Genomic DNA, 19742 nt, shown 5'->3' on the forward strand with positions numbered 1-19742 from the left:
TGCCCAGGAGAGAATGTAATGAGCCCTGGAGTATACAGCACAGCCTTGTCTTGTCCAGGGGCTGGGAGGCAATCTTGTGCTTTAGTAGCTTGGACCCCGGGCGAGTCTCATCTTCCCTTCTTCCGATAAGAAACAAAAGTCCTAATCTCCAGATCACTTTGCTTGGCCCCTGACAACACCAGAGATGAGTGGTCTCCACAAGAACTCCACTAACGGCCCCTGAGGTCGCCTCTCCCTAGCGGGTAATTCTGTCACAGAACTTGTTCCTGTCAAGCCAAATAGTGGCTTCCTGTTAACTACCCTCAAAACTGGTTCTGCACCTCAGGGCCATATAAGTCCTGCCCAGCTCTGACACCTACCGCACAGTCATCAGGGAACTTAGCAGTGGCGGTGGCCCCTAGGACATTCCCTCTCATCGGGTCATCCTTGGAACATTGGGAGCCCTGGGGATGCTGCAGGTAGATCCAGGCGGGGTTGACTTCCATAAGAGATTCCCTAAGCGAGGTCTCAGGTTGTCATGCCTAGGTTAGATCATCCTCCCTGAACCAGTAACCTACCAAGTCCCTGCTCAGGAAACCTTGCCAAGAAATGAAGCAGCTGGGCTTACTGGGGGGTGGGGGGTGGGGAACAAATGGGTTTGTGATAAGATCTAGTCTGACAGGCCAAGCATCTAAAGGGGAAGACCTGTGGCCCGTACCTACCCTGTGTACTTACTATGTGAGGAGGGGACCTCTCCTAGATGTTCAAGGGGATGGTTCAATAGCACTTCGTGTTTGAGTGTGTCGTATGGCTGGGGACCTTGTGTATGGCTTTTCTGGGAGTTTGTCAGGCCTGAGCTGTGACTTACACATGAAATAAGTCCATTTGGGGGGCTGTCAAGTGGTGTGCGCAGACTGTGATGTTTGTCCTCTTAACTCCCCCAACTCACCCACTCCCATCATCTATTGAGTCGTGGGGATTTGAGCAGATCTGCCACCACCCCAACATTTGCTGCAGAGGAGGGATATCAAATGGATTTCCCCAGATCCCAGCACCTTAGGCCCGAGTAGGAAAAGGGTCCCATTCTAGCACTGACACACACACACCTCCTATAAAGACTCCAGAGCAGCAGTTCTCAACCTGTGGGTCGTGACCCTTTTGGGGGCCAGACAGCCCTTTCACAGGGGTCACCTAAGGCCATCAGAAAAAAAAAAACAACAGATATTTACGATTCAGTAACAAAATTATAGTTATGAAGTAGCAACAAAAATAATTTTATGGTTGGGGGCCACCCCAACATGAGGGACTGTATTAAAGGGTCTCAGCATTAGGGAGGTTGAGGACCACTGTCCTAGAGTCTGCCTGCACAGGTGGTCGGTCCCCAGAGACATTTCCTCACATGACTCTACAGTCTAACCAGACTTTCAGCAGAATTCGAAGATACCCAGAGGTGGGCCCCTCCAGCTCTGAGATGCTCTGAGCTCCACTGATACGTCCTCCCTCAGTTCTAGGGAACTCTTGGCTCACCATGCCGCTGCCCACCCTTGGCAGTCCTCCATTCCCATGAGCCACCAGGCGTTCTCTAACTCTCCGGACGGCACAGCTCACACTAAGGTCATCACTTGCTCCTGAGCAAACCATTTTCTATTTGAGTCGCTGGCCTGTGTATCTTAGAGGACAAGAGAAGCCCCTACCTTAACGTTTATTGGGAAGGCGATGTTAAAGAATCTGAGAAAAACGCCTGGTACTTGGTACCTGGTACCAAGTATGCCCTCAGTCTTGCTGCATGGTAGGTAGCTGGTGATCACACCCACCGCCGCCACCACCACTCACCTGCCACCATCTCAGGCTCACCAGGTCTAAGTCTGAGCTCATCCACCCCACCCCCTTACCCCCTAGCTCCAGAACTGCCAGGCCCCCAGCCAAGACCCACAGCCATCCTAGACCCCGCCTTCTCTCAATTCTTTGTCCAGCCGGCTCCAAACCCTGTCTGTGTCTTCAATTCTACAGTCAGAATTGCTCTCAGCTTGATCTTTAATCTTCATGCCCACTGCTGTCATCTTCCAGCAATCCCTTGAGGCCGGCGCCAGACTTCCGGCTGCCCCCTGCAGTCCACTGGGGTGCCCAACGAATTTTCCTAAAATGCATGTTGAAGCTCCTCCCTCCTAGGTTAGCCTTTTTTGGGGGTGTGGGGGGCGGGGTGGGAAGCAGAATGAATCAACCCTCCAGCTCCAGCTCATTTTCCCCGCTGGTCCACCCACCCAGCAATGCTCATGAGTAAGTCTCCCGTAGCCTGGCCTGCAGTAGCCACACACCTCTAGGAATCCTCCCTGGGCCCTACTCCAGTGCCTCGGGTGCACGCCCCCTCCAGAACTTGAAGTGTCTTTTTCGTTCCGGCACCCACAGCTTTCAGTCTTGGGAAATCCCACTCGGCTGAACCCCGACAGCACTGGACCAGGTCTGTTCTGTTCCACAGTGGTTCCCCTCCAGCTTCCAGCGCCCAGGCTGGCTGCTCAGCGGATGCTTGTTGAATAAAAGAACGAGAGAATTAGGAGCCCTCACAGACCCTGCAGAGGAGGCGGAAAGCCCCGTGCGTCCCGAAGCGGACCGCCCCCACCCCCCCCACTCCCCCACCTCCACCCCCCACCCCCCCCACTCCCCCACCTCCACCCCCCACCCCACCCCACCCCTGTCGCTTCGCTGCCACTCGCCGGCTCCTAGCGCGCAGACTCCCTAGCGCCGCGTCTCCGCCGGTCCAAGAAGTAGCGGCGCAATTGGGATCCCGGGCCCCGCCGGGGGCACCCGCCGCTTCCTCCCCGCGGTCCTTGTGGCCTCCGCCGCGCCCGCCCGCCTCCTCCTCCCTCCCTCCCTCCCTCCCTCCCTCCCGCTCTTTGTCTCCGGGGCGACCGGCATCCCCACAAGCGCCCCCCGCATTGCCTTATCCCAGGCGACCCCCACGGACCTAGCCACCGCGACGCTGCACAAATCCGCCTGTGGCGCGAGGGTCCTAGATCCGCGGGGCTTGGCGGGGGCGGGGCGGGAGGTGGCTCTCCTCTCTCTCTCTCTCTCTCTCTCTCTCTCTCTCTCTCTCTCTCTCTCTCTCACACACACACACACACACACACACACACACACACACACACACACACACACACACACGTACACGCACGCACACACGGAACATCCTCCCGCCGTCAGGTTTCCCCGTCCAGCCCCGCCCGCGCCTCCTGCTTCCCGCAGACCTTTCTCCCTGCATCCCTACACACCTCGCCTCTCCATTCTTTCCGGTTCTGGGACCCTCCCCTCCGATCCCCCCCACAACACTCTGGGATGGAGCGACTCGAGCCCGCCCGGAGCCCCCCGCGGCCGGGGTGAAAGTCCTCCGCCCCTCTCCCGCCCGGTACTCGCCTCGAGCACCATGGGCCTGAGGGGTTCCCGGGGCGCTGGACCCTGAAAATGACGGATGCTGGAGGTGAGGGGCCGGGACCCCTAGGGTGGGAGGGGAAGCGGGGCCAGAGACTGCTGGACTCAAGGTGAGACCCCCGCAGGGTGGCTAGATGAATATAAGCCACAAGGGCCTTTCTTCCTCTATCCCTAGGGAGACCTCACTGGACCGGGGAGCTGCTGGGCTGTCGGGAGGAAACTGAAATAGGATTTGTGTCCCTAATCCCCTTCCTCCTGCCTGAAGAAATTAATTTTAAAAAAGAAAAGAAAGAGAAAAAGAAAGAGAAACTGGTGTGGGGGCAGGGGGAGAGGCTTAACTCCTTCCAACCCGGGCCGGTTGGGCCGGTGGGTTGGAGAAACTGCTCTACCCTCTGTGATTAGGGAGAGGGGGCTCTCTGATTGGAGTAGGGGCCCTGTGCCCCAACCCCATCTTCCGTGGCGCTTTGATGGGTTGTCAAACTCCCGCGGACTGCTCCAAGCCTGGGGCTGGCTGGAGGCTGGTGCCATGGGAGGGGCACGGCCTCCGTGGCTCTACAACTGCTTCCCCCATGCCAGCCTGTCACCCACTTCTGCGACTTGTCAGCTGCCTCTCTCCCCCCCCTCTCCCTTTCCCTCTCCTCCTCTCCCCTCTCTTCTACTTGGGCCCCCCTTCTCCCCTCTGGCTTGTGGGGCAGGTGTTCTGTTCTTCCCTCACCCCATGGTGGGGTCTCGGCCGCCCAGCTGCTTTTCCAGAGCCTCCTGGGTCTGCTCTTTCTTGATCTTTCTTCTCAGCTCCCTGTGGACTGTCAGTCTCTACCTCTGGGTCCGCTAGTTGCTCCTTCTGCTCCATTCCCAGGCTGTATACCTTTTGTTTTGCTTCTGCTTCCCCTGGGCTCTGGGTGACTTGGAAATCACCTGCCTTTCCTTTTCCCAGAGAAAGGTCAGAGGTCACAAAGGGTCCTCTAGGAGCTGGTAAGCTGTTGGGGAAGGGAGTGGTCTGGTGACAAGGGACCCAAAGGTTGTTCCAAGGGAACAGGTTCATTTCCGCCCTTGTGTAGTTGAACACCTGTGAGTGAGAGGGTGTGTGTAGGAGTGAGAGCCTGGGTGAGGCTGGGTATCTAATTTTCCAAGGCTGGGTTTGGGGTGGCTGGGGCAGGTGATCTCCCCGGTATATCACACTTCCATGGAATTTCGCACGGGATAGTGCAGAAAGCCCCCCCACACACACACACACAGTTATAGGAGCTGGCTATTAAAGACAGCGATAAAGGAAGCAGTTTGTGCTGAATCAGGATGGGCTGAGAGTCTGAGCTGGAGGCCCCAGTCCACCCAACGGGGCTAAAGCAGTCCCCGGTGCCCATCAGGAGCTCACCCCTGGACTGGAGCCCTCAGTAAAGAACATGGGCTGGCCTTCTCTGTGTTGTCTGCAGAGAGCAAGCCATTCTGGTGGGAGAAGCCGCTATTACCCCGAGTCTCTGGCCTGAGAGGAGAGTACATGGTTCATCTGAGACGGGGAGATAAGACCCAAGCAGGAAACCAGTAACCTATGAAAAGGTCTCCATTCCTCAGGGACTGGGGAAGTGGCTTTCAAACAGTGTAGACAAATGGGGGGTGAGGGGTAGGGCGGGGAGGGGGGGAAAGCCCAACCTAAGACAACAGTCCAGAGAAGGGACAGCTGGACCCTAGTCAGAGCAGGCTTTGTGATCCAATGGAGAGATATAGTTTATGTTGAGGGCCAACCTATCTTCTCATCTGGCTTCTTGGGCCAGGAAGGAATATTCTAGATCTTGGCTACTAGTTCTCAGAGTTCAAGAATGGCAAAGGGGTCCTTACTGAGCCATTGCTGACCTCTCCCAGATGGCATGTTTTGGCCCAGCTCCAAGCATCCCTGAAGCCTAGTGGAGGTGGTTTTAATGCTTGCCTTAATCCTAGCCAGTGCAGACCAGCTCCCCTCCCTCTACCCCAGCCCTCCCTCTACCCCAGCCCTCCCTCTACCCTGGCCCTCCTCATGAGCGACACCGAAACTGCAGATCAGGCCTCTAGGATAGGGCTGGGAAGCAGCAGCCTGGGTCAACATCTGCTCCTGAGCTATTGTATATTAGGGTTCACCATAAAGTGGGGGATACCAAGATGCAAGTCAAGCCCAGTAGCTCATAGAGACGTGATGTCTGTGAAGTGTGTGACGTGATAGGAGAGCTAGAGGGCATGTGGTCCAGGCCAGTGAGACCAAAGGATTCAAAATAACTGGAGATTATGTCTCAGCCTGTAGCTAGGTTTTCTCCAGTCCTGCCTGGCCCACGGTCAGGACAAATCTTTCTCACCCGCCAGTCCCAACCAAGGAAACACACAGAGACTTATATTGCTTACAAACTGTATGGCCGTGGCAGGCTTCTGGCTAACTGTTCTTATAGCTTAAATTAACCCATTTCTATTAATCTATAAGTTGCCACATGGCTCGTGGCTTACTGGTATCTTAACATGTTGCTTCTCATCACAGTGGCTGGCAGCGTCTCTCTGCCTCAGCTTCCCAGAATTCTCTTCTCTGCTTGTCCCGCCTATACTTCCTCCCTGGCTACTGGCCAATCAACATTTTATTTATATAGAGCGATATCCACAGCATTAGCCATTCAGTGTTCTCCTGGCCCTGAGCCATCAGTGGCCCTGAGCTCCCTCCCTCCCCCCTTCCTCCCTCCCTCCCCTTCTCTCTCCTTTCCTCCCTCCATCCCTCCTCTCTTTTAATATCTTTTCATTTATCGTATATGAGTGCTCTGCCTGCATGTATGCCTTTATACCAGAAGAAGGCATCAGACCCGACTATAGATGGTTGTGAGCCACCATGTGGTTGCTGGGAATTGAACTCAGGACCTCTGGAAGAGCAACCAGTGCTCTTAACCACTAAGCCATCTCTCCAACCCCTTCCCTCTCTTATCCGTGTCCCATATACCTGTTAGGAAGGCCACCCGAAGTGTTTCTGATGCATTTCTCCTCTTTCCCTTCCTTCCTTCCTGCTCTTCTTGCTTCCCACAACAAAACAAAACAGACACCTAACCCAAACAGCAGCCCAACTCTGCCCATCGTCACTCCTTCCCAGAACATTCTGAATGCTGCAGGGATGTTCTGCTGTGAAAACTCAATGCCCTGTTGCACCCGTGAGTCTGTCAAGCACTGTGAGAACTGGGATTCTGTCTGAAACAGTGAACAGCCCTGCTGGTGATGCCAGCTTCCCACACAGTTCAGAAAAGCAGGTGGCAAGGGCCCAAGTGATGGAGGAGGAAGAGCTGGATGGGATGATGGATGGAAGATGGACAGCTGATAGATGCAAAGATGGGTAGATGTATGGACATAATAGATGTTGGGTGGATGGGAGGAAAGGAAGGAGGGCGGGAGGGCAAGCAGATAAATAGAAAGCTAGGTAGGCCAATGGATGGAAGAACCTGGGTTTTAAATCTGTCCCTGCCATTAATTGCTGCGAAATCTTGGGCCAGCCACTTCCTCTTCTGTCTCTGTGTAAAACAAGAGCTCTGGCTTTACTAATCTCCGTGACTTCTAGATTTGATTTTGAACAGCTGATGATGATGGAGGCTTTCAGGGGAAGCTAGTGATTGGAGAGCCGAAGGCAATGCAGAGACCTACGTGAAGCCAACAACCAGTAGTTAGACTCCGAGAAGCTGGCTTGAGTCTGTGCCCTGGAGTGGCTTTGCTCTGACTTTCCTGCTAATGTCTCCTGCCTCAGCGCCTCAGCGCTCACAGGCTTCTCTTCCAAGGACCAAAGGGAGAGTTCTAAGGAAAGGAAGGCAGTGAGTGGGCGGGGATCGGGAAGCTATTGACTTGACTGCCACGACCAACTTGAACCTCTTATCCAGGGTCCTCTCTCTCTCTCTCTCTCTCTCTCTCTCTCTCTCTCTCTCTCTCTCTCTCTCTCTCTCTCTCTCTCTCCTTTTTATCCTCCCCAGCTCTCTTGAGTCATGGCTTCGTCAAAGCTCCGAGAACCTGTGGATGAAGTTTTTGGTAAGTTCTGTGTGACTTTATGTCTAGCGGTAGACCTAGCCATGGGATCCTTCCTTCAAGTCTACTGGGCATGGCATGAGATAAGGGCAGATAGGGCACTTCAGGATATGGTGTGCAACTGATCCCACATGCAGGGTATCCTTTGATTCTAAAATAATGTTAGTTGTCCAGACAAGGGGTGTAGGATGCAGAGCGCTGATGTGACTTGCTTTAAAGATCACATGGAGGGGTTTGGGGATTCAGCTCAGTGGTAGAGCGCTTGCCTAGCAAGCACAAGGCCCTGGGTTCGGCCCTCAGCTCCAAAAGAAAAGATCACATGGAGGCTAGTGAGATGGCTCCACAGATAAAGACACTAGCTGTACAACCTGCCTTTGATTCCCGTAACCCACATCAAGGATGAAGGAGAGAATCGGCTCCACAAAAGTTATCCTCTGCCCTCCATGTGTACTATCACACACACACACACACACACACACACACACACACACACACACACACACTAATAATAATTTTAAAAAATAGCATCAAAGCATGAAGACTTGAGTTCAGTCCCAAACAGCCACATAAAAATGGAACACAAGCCGGGCGATGGTGGCACACGCCTTTAATCCCTGTACTTGGGAAGCAGAGGCAGGTGGATCTCTGTGAGTTTGAGGCCAGCCTGGTCTACATAGAGTTCCAGGACAGCCAGGGCTACATAGATCCTATCTCAACAACAATAATAATAACGAAACTGACGCAGCAGTGCAGGCCTGTCATCCTGGTGCTGCGACAGGAAGGCAGGATTCCTGGGCTTGCTGGCCAGCCAGGCCAACCGCATGAGTTAGCTCTAGGTTCACTGAGAGTCCCTGTCCCCAAAACTCAGGTGGAGAGGGATTGAGGCCATCAACCTCTGGCTCCTATGTATACGTGCATATGCACTCACACACATATGCACCCAGAGAATGAATGAAAAAATAAATAAATCGCATGGCAAGTTAGCAGCAGAATTGGGCTAAGAACCCCTGTCCTTAGTCACTGGGCTAAACCTCTATCTACTCCAGTTCAGACACCATGCATTTTCTCCAAGTCACATATATAAGCGCCTGAGATCTTCTCTCTCTCTCTCTCTCTCTCTCTCTCTCTCTCTCTCTCTCTCTCTCTCTCTCTCACACACACACACACACACACACACACACACACACACACACACACACACGGCCTCCATGTCTCCGTCTGCCCATGCCTTCAGCATCCACTGGTGTCCACATATACCCTAGCATTTAGCGAGGCAGAGCTGTCAGTGGGTTCTGTGGCTGCGTTGTGGACAAGCTGTCCCCCAGCTAGATCTGAGTGGACGACTCCTGTGTGTAACTCCACGGGGCTCCTTAACGTGGGATGCCGGAGGGCTCCAGCTTCTCCTGCTTCCTCCGATCTCTGCCCTTCTCTCTTCTCTTCCTCCTTGCCGTTGCCACTGGTCCTGGTCACGCCAGTAGTGTTATCTCAGTGCTTCTGGGAACACTGCTCCCTCCTAGCCCCCCCGTGCCCCCAGCTACTCCCCCCCAGCTAGTCCCCCACCACCACCACCACCACTGCAGCATTTCTGTATCTCTGGCCCTACGCAAGTCCAGCCTAACCTTGGCAAGTCCACAGAGGTGAGCTTCCCTTAGTGGAGGGAGGGCTTTTCGTCTCCTCTCTCCCCACCTCCCACCCCATGCTCCTCACCAATCCTTTCCTGGTTTCCTCCTGTCTGCTGAGGTAGCTGGGCACTGCCTGGAGTGCTTCCTCATAAGAAAACAATTAAATATTCATCACTCCCACTGCCCAGAGCCCAGAGGGGGAGGCTGGGAAGGGAACAGATGGAAGGAGGGTTTGAGGGACCCTGGTGAGACTGGGCCCCACTTTGTTTTGTACCCCCCAAGCTCTCGGGAGACCCTTTGCTCTCCAGACTATGGGTAATACCTATGTTGCCATGTGCAGCAAGGTCCCGTCACCCTGATGCGGATGGCTGGATACCAGCTGGGTGCCAGCCGTGGAGAGGAGGTCAGAGCACTGGCCCCAGGGCCAGGAGACCTGGACACCACCTTTACTCCCTCCACACAACTGACCAGACCTCTCTTGTCCGAGTTCAGTTTCTCCACCCTTAAAATGAGGGCTTAGACATAATGTTGCCTCCTTCTCTGTCCAGAAAGCGCACAGCTGATGTGTCCGGTACTTCCAAACAAGCCAGCCTGCCTGTCTTGGACCCCAGCTAGCTCTTACCAGCTCTGTGCTCTTGGGCAAATTAAGGCTGCCCTGGGGATCCCGAGTCTCTTCCTCTGAGATTGTAGGAGGGTTCAGTGACCGGTAATTGTGAAGCACTTGGAGCAGTGTGAGCTATTACCGGCTCCGGGCTGCTTCCAGGGAACCGGGATGTTCTTCATCAGGACCCAAGTGAGTCACATCTGGATCCAAAAGAGCAGTCCTGACAGTAGCTGTCCCCTCCCCGCCCCTCGTGACACCCCTGGACAAGTGCCACGGCCTCTGATCTACTTCTGTCTTCAGTCAGGCTGTTCCTGGCTGTCCCTTGACACCTCAAACCCAGGGCTACACCATTCCCTCTCCTTAGAAAATCTCCTCTGGCCAGGCAGTGGTGGGTGGTGCTGCACACCTTTAATCTCAGCCCTCACGAGGCAGAGGGAGGCAGCAAAATCTCTGAGTTTGAAGCCAACCTGGTCTACAGAGCAAGTTCCAGATCAGCCAGGGCTACACAGAGAAACCCCGTCTTGAAAAACCCCAAATCTCTTTAATGGCCATCCAGGCCTCAGCCTGGAAACCAAATCTGAGGCAGTAGCCCTGGTCGTTATTGTTTTCTTGTCCATTCGGGATAGTTCCTTATGTGCCCCTTTTCTTTCTTCAAGAGAGTATCCACTAGGCACCTGCTATATGGGTTAGGTGCTGTCCGGTGCCCGTGGTACAGTCATAGACGGAAAACTCTGTGCTTATGGAGCTGAAAGTCTCATAGGTGGAAAGAGGCAAGCTTAAATAAGAAAGGTATTCAGGATGCCAGAAAGTGATGTGTGATACAGGAAAAGACAGGTAGGGCACTCTGGGGCATATAGGGGAGGGTGCTATACATGCAGAGACTTTGAGGCGCAGACTGGGTGGAAGGAGCGGGTGGAGGCAGAAGCGCAGGGAGGTGAGGAACACAGACTGAATCACGAAGGCTGAAGGCCGCCATCACTGGGAGAACTTTGGCTCTGCCTCTGCCTGAGATGGTTCTGAGCAGGGGAGTGACAGAGCTGACACCCCATAGTAATAAGATCATTGGCTGCTGTGCTGGAAAACACTAAGTGTGACCGGAGAGCAGGAGGCCACGCAACAGCAGAGGTGTGAGAGGACAGGGACCTAGACCTGGTGCTCCTCTCCCCGCCCCGCCCCTCCTCCCCCCTCCTCTCCCCTCCTCTTTCTCACTCCTCTCGGTTTGTGCACACATATGCGTGTGTAAACTCACCGATAAACCTAAGAGCTTGGGCTGTAGAGTGGGCGGTTTAGAGCAGGTACGGCTCTTGTAGAGGACCCGAGTTCGGTTCTCGGCACCCACGGTCAGGCAGCTCACAACAGCCTGTCACTCCATTTCCAGAAGGATCCAGTTCCTTCTTCTGAACTCTGAGGGTATCTGCATTCAAATGCATATCCCCACACACAGAGAGAGAGAGAGAGAGACAGCCAAATAATAGTTTTAAAAAAATAAAACCTCAGCCATCCTCAGAAGTAGAGAAAAATAACACAGTGCACCCTGCCATGTGCTCAAGTTCTGGTCCATCTCCACCATGCTCACCCCCTGGCCAGGCTTGCACCACCCTCGCCATTCTTCACCTCCATTACCCTGGATCACTTTGACTCTGATTGAAAACAGTCTCAGGCTTCACCTCTGTGTTTCAACAGGACTAGCTATTTTGAGGGCGGAGCTAACAGGAATACAGCTAAACCAATTTGTTAGAAAGGGGGTAAGGTGGCGGGGGGGGGGGGGGGAAGGAGAGTCAAAAAAGACCCAGAGTTTAGCTTGAGTAGCAGGAAGGTTGGAGCCACTGTTTACCAGGATTGGGAGACCAACCAGGAAGAGAGCCATGGGGGGAAAAGAAAGGCTGTGAACTGAAGACCCTGCTGAATAGCCAGCAGAGGAGACAAGGAGCAGCGTACATGTGGGAATAGGATCTAGGAGGGCTGAGGGAAGAAGGGTAAATCAGAGCTGTCCGACTTGGATGACTTGGGTAGACTGGTCTCTAAGAGGCAACAAGTCTGATTAAGGCAAGCCAATGAGTGTGTGTGTGTGAGTGTGTGTGTGTGTGTGTGTGTGTGTGTGTGTGTGTGTGTGTTAGACAGGGTTTCTCTGTGTAGCCCTGGCTGTTCTGAAACCAGCTCTGTAGACCAGGGTGGACTTGAACTCAGAGATCTGTCTGCCTCTGCCTCATGAGTGCTGGGATTAAAGGCAAAAGGGTGTGCTTTTATGGGTTATGTTTGGCTGAGGCACGGGGGGCTGGGGGCTGGTTTGTGGGTTCCCTGGCAGGGGCTTCTGTGCTCAGGCTCAGTATTTAGTGGAGGAGTCATGGCTGGGAATAGACAAAGTGGCCGTTCAGTAGGGGGGTACCTTTGGCATGTCTGCAGATGAGAGAGGAGCAGGCAAGAAGAGTGAGTGTGAAGGATGGAGTGGGGGGCCCCAGAGATACTAAGCAAGGGGGGAACAGGAACGTACTGACCCATCCTGAAGCCCGGGAAGACCCCAGTCAGGGCCAGAACAAGAGTGATGCCCCATTACCAGGCAGGCAGACAAAAAGTGTAAGTGTGGCCATGGAGTGCTTTCTGCACTGCCCCAGCAGGTGCCGACTCCCCCCCCCCCCCAGCTTCTAGCAGAATCTAGCACTGGACGGTAGAGCCCAGGACCCAAGAGACAAGCTGTAAGGGCCTATGGGAGCTTTGCGTGTGGGTACCCCTCTCCTCCTCCTCAGCAGAGCAGAGGGGCTTACTGCTATCCTTAAATACAGTCCTGAGTGTGGCACAGCAAGATCGTGTCCCCAGGAGGGTCCCTTTCTGGAGCCACACCCCCAGACCCCAGACTGTTACTAGCCAGTGGCTCCAGTCATCACTTACCTTCTTGGGTCCTAGTTGGCTCGGCTGTAAACGTTTCCCAAATGCTGTAACCTCCCCTCGCCAGGGAGCTCTGAGGAGGAGAGTGATGTGTGTGTGTGTGTGTGTGTGTGTGTGTGTGTGTGTGTGTGTGTGTGTGTATCACACTGGATGCATGGCAGATTCATCCCCTTGGTCTCCAGAGCTTTTCTCCCAGTTCTTACCCCCACAGAGCTACTTCCTGCCACCCAGAGGTGCCATCCCTACTCCCTACTTTCCACCCATTTCAAGGCTTGCCAACTCTCACCCAGACTTTAGGATCCAGGCGGGTGTGCCCCCTCTCACCCCTGCTTCTATGAGTGTCTGCACAGAGCCCAGCCACGCCCGCGGGAGGGCCAGGCATGTCGTGCCGTGTGCAGCAGGTGGGGTTGGGAGACCTACAGTCCCAGTGGACCGCACTCCCAAGCAACCAGCTTAATGCCTGCGGTGTGAGTCAGGGTGGCCATCTGAGGTGGCTCCGGTCTCTGTTCGCAGACCTGGACTTGGCTGTACCGGAGACCACCAGACTGGACAGCAGCTTACACAAAGCCCGGGCCCAGCTGTTGGCCAAGGGCCGGAGACACCGGCCTTCCCGCTCCAGGCTACGTGACAGCGCCAGCTCTGCTGAGGACGGTGAAGGCTCTGATGGACCCGGAGGCAAGGTTGGGGTCACACACACACACACACACTCACGTCTTGCCCCCTGGATCACCAGCACCCCCTTCCAGGGAAGTGCGCCCCCAGAGATCTGACAGTCATCCACCCCAAGGTCAGCTAGCTGTTCACTTCTGGCTCCTGTACCTCTGTAGAAAAAGTGTTAGCCCATTTCACAGATGAAGAAGCAGAGAGCAGCAGGGATCGGGGGAATCCCGAAGCAGGATGTCCTCACTTGATGTGATCACCCATTTCTCCCCTGTCACTGCTCAGGCACTCCTCATCCCCGGGCCCAAGGAACCCACCCTCCAGGCCCCAGGGAGTGAGGAGGGGGCGCTGGATGAGCGGCTGCCCTTCTTCTAGGTGACCGACGGCTGCGGTAGCCCCCTGCACCGGCTGCGCTCGCCTCTGCACTCGGGCCCCGGCTCCCCGGCCAGCGGCTCTTTCTGCCTGGAGCCCCCCGGCTTGCGGCGCAGCCTGGATGAGGACGAGCCGCCGCCCTCGCCCCTCGCCCGCTACCGGCCCCTGCACAATGCCGCCTCGCATGAGGGCCTTGCGGCCACCTCCGGCTCGCCTCCGCGCTCCGCACCCTCCTCGGACAGCTCCCCCAGCTTCGTGCGCCGCTATCCCCGAGCAGAGCCGCACAGCGAAGGTGAGCCCGGCAGGCGCGACGCCCCCTGTGAACGAGCACGGGAACTGCAGCCTGGCCAGGCGGTATGGTGGCTACAGGGGAAGTAGAAGGATGGATGACCAGCAGGTTCCATTCTTCCTTTACAGAAGCTCACTATATGACAGACATCGCTGGGACCAAACAGAACAGTGATACAGTCCTTGGCCTCTGGGGACGTGTAGCTTAGGAAAGAAACAACCAAACCACCCCATAATTAACATATGGTTACAAATGTAATAAAAAGCTATGGGGGGGTGGGTGGGACGAGACACACACACACACATACACACACACACACACACACACACACACACACACACACACACACACACACAGTTGCTGAAGAGTCTCACCTGACCTGAAGGGCTTCCCTGAGGAGGTGACATTTGAGCCAAGATTGAAAGGCTAGTTAGAAGATGGCCAAGATAAAGTCAGTAGTATACCTAGCATGCAGGAAGCCGTCCGTGGTCACAGCACACCACATATGGTGATGTGCCCTGGTAATTGCGGTACCCAGGAGGTGAGGACAGGAAAATCAGGGGTCCAAGGCCACATAGGGAATTCATAGGGTTTCATTGAGACCCTGTCTCAAAAGCAAACGAAAACAAACATTCATAGCCCTATTTTCTCAGTTATCAAGTGCTTTTTTTTTTTTTTTTTTTTTTTTTTTTTTTTTTTTTTTTTTTGATTTTTCGAGACAGGGTTTCTCTGTGTAGCTTTGCGCCTTTCCTGGGACTCACTTGGTAGCCCAGGCTGGCCTTGAACTCACAGAGATCCGCCTGCCTCCGCCTCCCGAGTGCTGGGATTAAAGGCGTGCGCCACCACCGCCCGGCTTATCAAGTGCTTTTACAGTTTTGCTTTTTGGGGTTTTTTGTTTTGTTTTGTTTTTCAAGACAGGGTTTCTCTGTGTAGTTTTGGTGCCTGTCCTGGATCTCGCTCTGTAGACCAGAGCTGGCCTCGAACTCACAGAGATCCGCCTGCCTCTGCCTCCCGAGTGCTGGGATTAAAGGTGTGCGCTGCCGCCGCCGCCACCGCCACCACCACCCAGCTTGCTTTTACAGTTTGTAAAAGGCAGAAGCCTAGGCTCCTATTAGATACTGTAAAATGGACATGTCTCTATGTTTGAAATGAAGGGGAACTCAAAAACAGAGAGCGTGTCTTCTCCTGGGTCACACAGCTAATGAAGAACCCCAGAGCCAGATGGTCTAATTCTAAGTCAAGAAATGTCTACCACCCCACATGGGCAGCAGCAGGAGGCAGGCAAACCACCACTGCTTTAGCTGTTTTCTTCTTCTTCTAAAGATGACAGCCGGGATGCCAGCCCCCCTGAGCCTGCCAGCCCCACCATCGGCTTGGATAAGAAGACTCGCAGAAAATTCCTGGACCTGGGGTGAGTGGGGGGCAGGTCTTGCATGGGTCCTTGGAGCTGTTGGGGTCTGAACATCGCAGTGGGCAGGTGTGCTCCATTCCCCTTGCCTCCTTACAGGGTCACTCTCCGCCGAGCGTCCACCAGCAAGAGCCGCAAGGAGAAGGGTAGCAACCGCCTGTCCATGGGCAGCAGGTGAGAGGTACCCGCGGCACCCACCCGCGGCTCCCATCCTCTCCTGGACACCCACACCATGCCGGATGTTTTCTCCACAGGGAGTCCGTAGAAGGTTCTGGAAGGACAGGGAGCTCCCCCTTCCTGCCCTTTTCCTGGTTCACAGACAGCGGCAAAGGCTCTGCTTCCTCAGGGAGCACCACCTCCCCGGCCTGTTCCCCCAAACATGAGGGCTTCAGCCCCAAGAAGTCAGCTTCCCAGGTAAGCCCGGGTCTTTGTTCCTTCTCCTCCTTCCCTCTTATCATCCGGCTCTCCCTTACATCTGTCTTTTTGCCCCGAGGCACTTTTACTCTGTAGCCCAGGCTGGCCTAGGGCTACAAGAGTGTGCCATGCTTGCCAGTGGAACCCCAGGACTTTCTCGTCCCACACTGGCTTCCAGCCTCATGACAAGGACATACTTCATCTGGGCTTGGACTGGGACCTAGGTTTTTCTGGGACCCCTCATGTCCCTCCACAGAGTCACCTAGTGACTCATGACTTCCATCTTCTCTGGCTTCGTTCCTTCATGGGCTCGTGCACTCGTATCCATTCACACTGCTTCCTCCACTCGGCACTGGTGTGGGAACACTGAGTCCCGCTGCTCACTCTGAGGTTCCCTTGCTTCGTACTGTTTGCCTGAGTCAGGCCCGGACTACACCATCAAGAGCTGGCCACCTGCATGGTGGGACATTTTTAGAGACAGAGAGATGAGCAGGTCCCCCACCTAGTGCTCTGAAAGCGTCCGACCCCAGGAAACGAGAACCAGCCACACAAGCAATGCTAATGTCTCCAGACGCTCACAGGCGGCTAGACTTCACGAAGCCCATGACTCATGTGTGGATTTTCCTGTGATGCAGCCAACCAAGGCGGGCATTATTATCTGCACTGTACATAAGCAAACGAGGCCCGGAGAAAAGGGACTTGCTCCCAGATGTGCACAGATGTGTGTGGTGCCAGGACTTAGGAGAAGCATAGATCTTGGGGTTCGGGGGAGACCCTTCTGATGTGCAACTTTGTCCTTTGACCACCGGGCAGCCTTCCTCAGTTCCTCCCTTCTTTCCTTTGTGCTGGTCCAGGGGGCGGGGGGCGGGGGAGACACCCTGCTGAGTGAGACACAGCCCAAGTTCTCACAGAGATCTGAGGCCAATGAGGGTACCCGCCAGCCGGGATGCAAGAGGCCTAGGAGAGGGGTTCCATGTAACAGGGACACGTGACCCAGCCTCGGGGAAATCCTGGTGGGCCACCTGAAGGCAGCAGCACCTAGCCTCCTTCACTCCTGTTAGTTCTCCTGCTCGACTCAATGCTAGTGCCCGCTCCTCTGGGTAGCCAGCTCCCTCCTAGAGGGCTCAGGTTCTGGTGTGTCCCTTGAGTCATCACAGCCTGTGTCTGGGTTCATGGTCAGGAGCACGGAACAACTGCTGGTGTCTACTCCAGTATTTCGGGTCCATCTGGTCGAGGTGATGGGCTGGGGTGGGGGGGAGGTGAACTTGCCCCTCAGCACACATCCCCTTCTGTCCAGGAATCCACCCTGAGTGATGACTCCACCCCTCCCAGCAGCAGCCCCAAGATCCCCAGTGGTCCTCGGCAGGAGTCCAAGTGCTCCTATCCCTACCACACGCTGTCCCAGTCTTCGGATGAGGTGAGCCAGGCTAGCCTTGGGACCTGCTGGGGGCCTGGCCCCAGGCCGGGCTGCCTTGACTCTCCCCGTCTCTACCACAGTTCCTGGACGAGTCCCTCCCCACCATACAACACTGGACCAGCCAGCAGGTGGGCCAGTGGCTACGCAGCCTCAACCTGGAACAGTACACCGCCGAGTTTGCTGCCCGACAGGTGGACGGGCCGCAGCTCCTGCAGCTGGATGGGAGCAGACTGAAGGTTGGTCAGGGTGCGAGATAAGGACCCCCTTTGCCCTGACTTTTGGCCCTGACTTGTCTCCTGAACTGACCTGGGATTTCCTCTCCCTGTCTAGCCGCTGGCCTGGCTTTTGACCTAATCTTTGCAGTGTAGTGTGACCCCCCAGTCTGAGGTGAAACTCAAGCCCACCACCTTCCTTTACCTAGCTCCAGCCCGGGTGTTGACCTTGCCCTTTGAACTACCCATCCAGTGTTGGGAAGCCAGGCCTCCTTCCTGGCCAGCTCCATGCCACATTCAGTCTCAGAGCCTGATGGTAGGGGTGTGTAGAGGGGGGGCTTCCAACACCTGTAGGTTCCTGGGTTTGAAGGACAACCCCACAGGAAATCTTGAAATGGGGAGAGACCTTGCCGCCTAGCAGTGTGACTATGAACAAATCACTCTCCATCCGGAGGACCTCGGGAGGTTGGGCAGGGTCATGGCACCTCGGTTGAGGTGGATCTGGAGCCGAGGATGGGGCACAGATGGCTTAGTGCCAACGGCCATCTCTATGATCACTTGCAACCCAGTCCCCTTCCCTTGAGGCCCAGTCCCTAGGCGAAGGCCGTTCTTCAGAGCAGACTCCAGAGGTCTGCGGGGAGTATGTGTGGGAGGGGTGTTCTGGGCTTCTTCCCTTCATTCTGGGTTTCTTCCCAGAGCCTGGGGCTTAGCAACTCGCATGACCGGGCGCTGGTGAAGCGGAAGTTGAAGGAGCTGGCAGCGGCTGCTGAGAAGGAACGGAAGGCGCAGGAGAAGACCGCGCGCCAGCGTGAGAAGCTGCGGCGCCGGGAGCATGAGGCTAAGAAGAGCTAGGGATGGCTGGCGGGGCTGGCACCCCGGCGCACTTGCAGCCACCTGCATGGGCCTCACCAGGGAAGTAGGGTCTAGGCACCAGGTTCTTGGGGTACAGGACCCCTCTCACCCTGTTTGGACCGAGTCCTCCGGAGGGAGATCCCAGGGAGAGGGCCCAGGAATAAACCCAATTTCGAGGACTTGGTTGGCACAGATTTCCAGGGGGAAGCGGGTGGCAGATGAGGAGGGCAGAGGCCAGGAACGCAGCAAATCTGGAGCCCAGAGGAGCCCGGTTCGGGCTGAACCTCTTCCCTCTGGCTAGAGTGGTACCGGACAGGAAGTGAGCTCGCGAGAGAGGCCCTACGTGACCAGGATTCCTAGGCTCAGAGAGCAGCGGCCTGGGCATCCCGACGGGAGACAGAGCTGTGTGTTCTCAGCTCTTGAAGGTGGCTGTGTGGTGGGAGAGCAGATCTCCCCAGAGAGGCCAGTGGGCACTGCGGTAGAGTCACTCAGGGCAGATTCCCGGACACCTCCTCCAAGTGGAGAAGAGCGGGCAGTGCGGGGTGAGCTGGCCTCTGTGAGGACTGCAGAGGGAGGCGGGGGGGGGGGGGCTCTTTCTCTCCCCCCCTCACTACCCTGCAGGATCCAGTGGACAGGACGGCACTGCTCCTCTCCACTGGGTCAGGAGTGGGTCTTTGGCCCCTTCACAGAGCTAGAATCCACTTCCTCAGAGAGTGCTTGGGCCGTCTCTGGGGGCAGGATAAATGGGAGCTGCTGGGGACCCGGGACATTTCCCCCCACTTGTGCCTAGGTGGCACTGAACTGGTGACTTTCGTCACCCCAGCCGGGCAGAGGCACAATCTGAGGGTGGCCTGGAAGCTGCTGGGTCAGAAAGGTCCATCAGCTCCCCAGGTGCCCCGGGGTGTGTCAAGGCCTCAGTGGGCCGAGAGCGGACAAACGTTGCTGGCTCAGGTTTGCTAGGCTACAGGGGGGCCTGGGCCAGCCCTGGGTGGGTCTGGCCCATGTCCTGTGTAGGCTATGTTCAGAGGTAGAGGGTCCAGTTGCCATGCTGACCCAGCTTCTCAGGTGCTGGTCGGCTGCTGCTGGGCCCAGGAGGTTTCTGAGGAGAAACTCCCATCCCTCCCAGCTTCCTGGAGGGGTGGACAGGACCTGCATGCTAACCCCCTCTCTCTCCTGCCTGGGGAAGCGGCTGAAGGCCAGGGCCCTGTGCTTGGGCTGAGCCATCTGTACTGGGAGAGGGGCCTCAGAGGGAAACTAAGGTACAGGGGCATTGGCACTATCTAGACTGGGTGGGGAGGGTGGAGGCCCTACTGTCCCTAAAGCTGTCAGGAGCCAAGTGTGCCCCACCTGCATGTGAAGGGGGAGATGGTTCTCAACTTCTTTCAATAAATATTTACCACACACCAATGATCTTTCTGTCTGGGACGAGTGACTGAGCTATGCCTTGAGTGCCCACTGGGCGACGGGCTGCCAGGTGTTCTGAGGGGATGGCCCTGCCTTGTGGTGTACGCAGGTCCCGGGTACAGCTGATCCTGGAGGACCGGTCTTCACAGGGGTGCAGGTGGGGACTCCCCCTCCCCCCACCCCCAGCAAGGCAGCCAG

General features: G+C 55.8%; 1 protein-coding gene across 4 annotated transcripts; it reads left to right on the plus strand.

The window, feature by feature from the left end:
- The first annotated feature begins 2755 nt into the window (after positions 1 to 2755).
- Samd14 (sterile alpha motif domain containing 14) lies at positions 2756 to 19547 on the plus strand. 4 transcript variants are annotated; one of them, XM_016008027.3, is made up of 10 exons: positions 2756 to 3451; positions 7356 to 7410; positions 13030 to 13191; positions 13552 to 13840; positions 15161 to 15248; positions 15345 to 15419; positions 15500 to 15659; positions 16957 to 17076; positions 17157 to 17312; positions 17985 to 19547. In XM_016008027.3, exons 2-10 carry the CDS (start codon positions 7399 to 7401, stop codon positions 18138 to 18140), a joined length of 1218 nt encoding a protein of 405 aa, XP_015863513.1. In that variant the 5' UTR covers positions 2756 to 3451; positions 7356 to 7398; the 3' UTR covers positions 18141 to 19547. The 4 variants fall into 4 exon arrangements, with proteins under 4 accessions (XP_015863513.1, XP_006972001.1, XP_042138593.1 ...); XM_006971939.4 differs by having other exon boundaries at positions 2764 to 3451; positions 13030 to 13196; XM_042282659.2 differs by lacking the exon at positions 7356 to 7410 and having other exon boundaries at positions 3296 to 3451; positions 13030 to 13196.
- The last annotated feature ends 195 nt before the right edge of the window (positions 19548 to 19742 follow it).

Source organism: Peromyscus maniculatus, chromosome 8 (assembly GCF_049852395.1).
Source record: "Peromyscus maniculatus bairdii isolate BWxNUB_F1_BW_parent chromosome 8, HU_Pman_BW_mat_3.1, whole genome shotgun sequence".
NCBI lineage: Eukaryota > Metazoa > Chordata > Mammalia > Rodentia > Cricetidae > Peromyscus > Peromyscus maniculatus.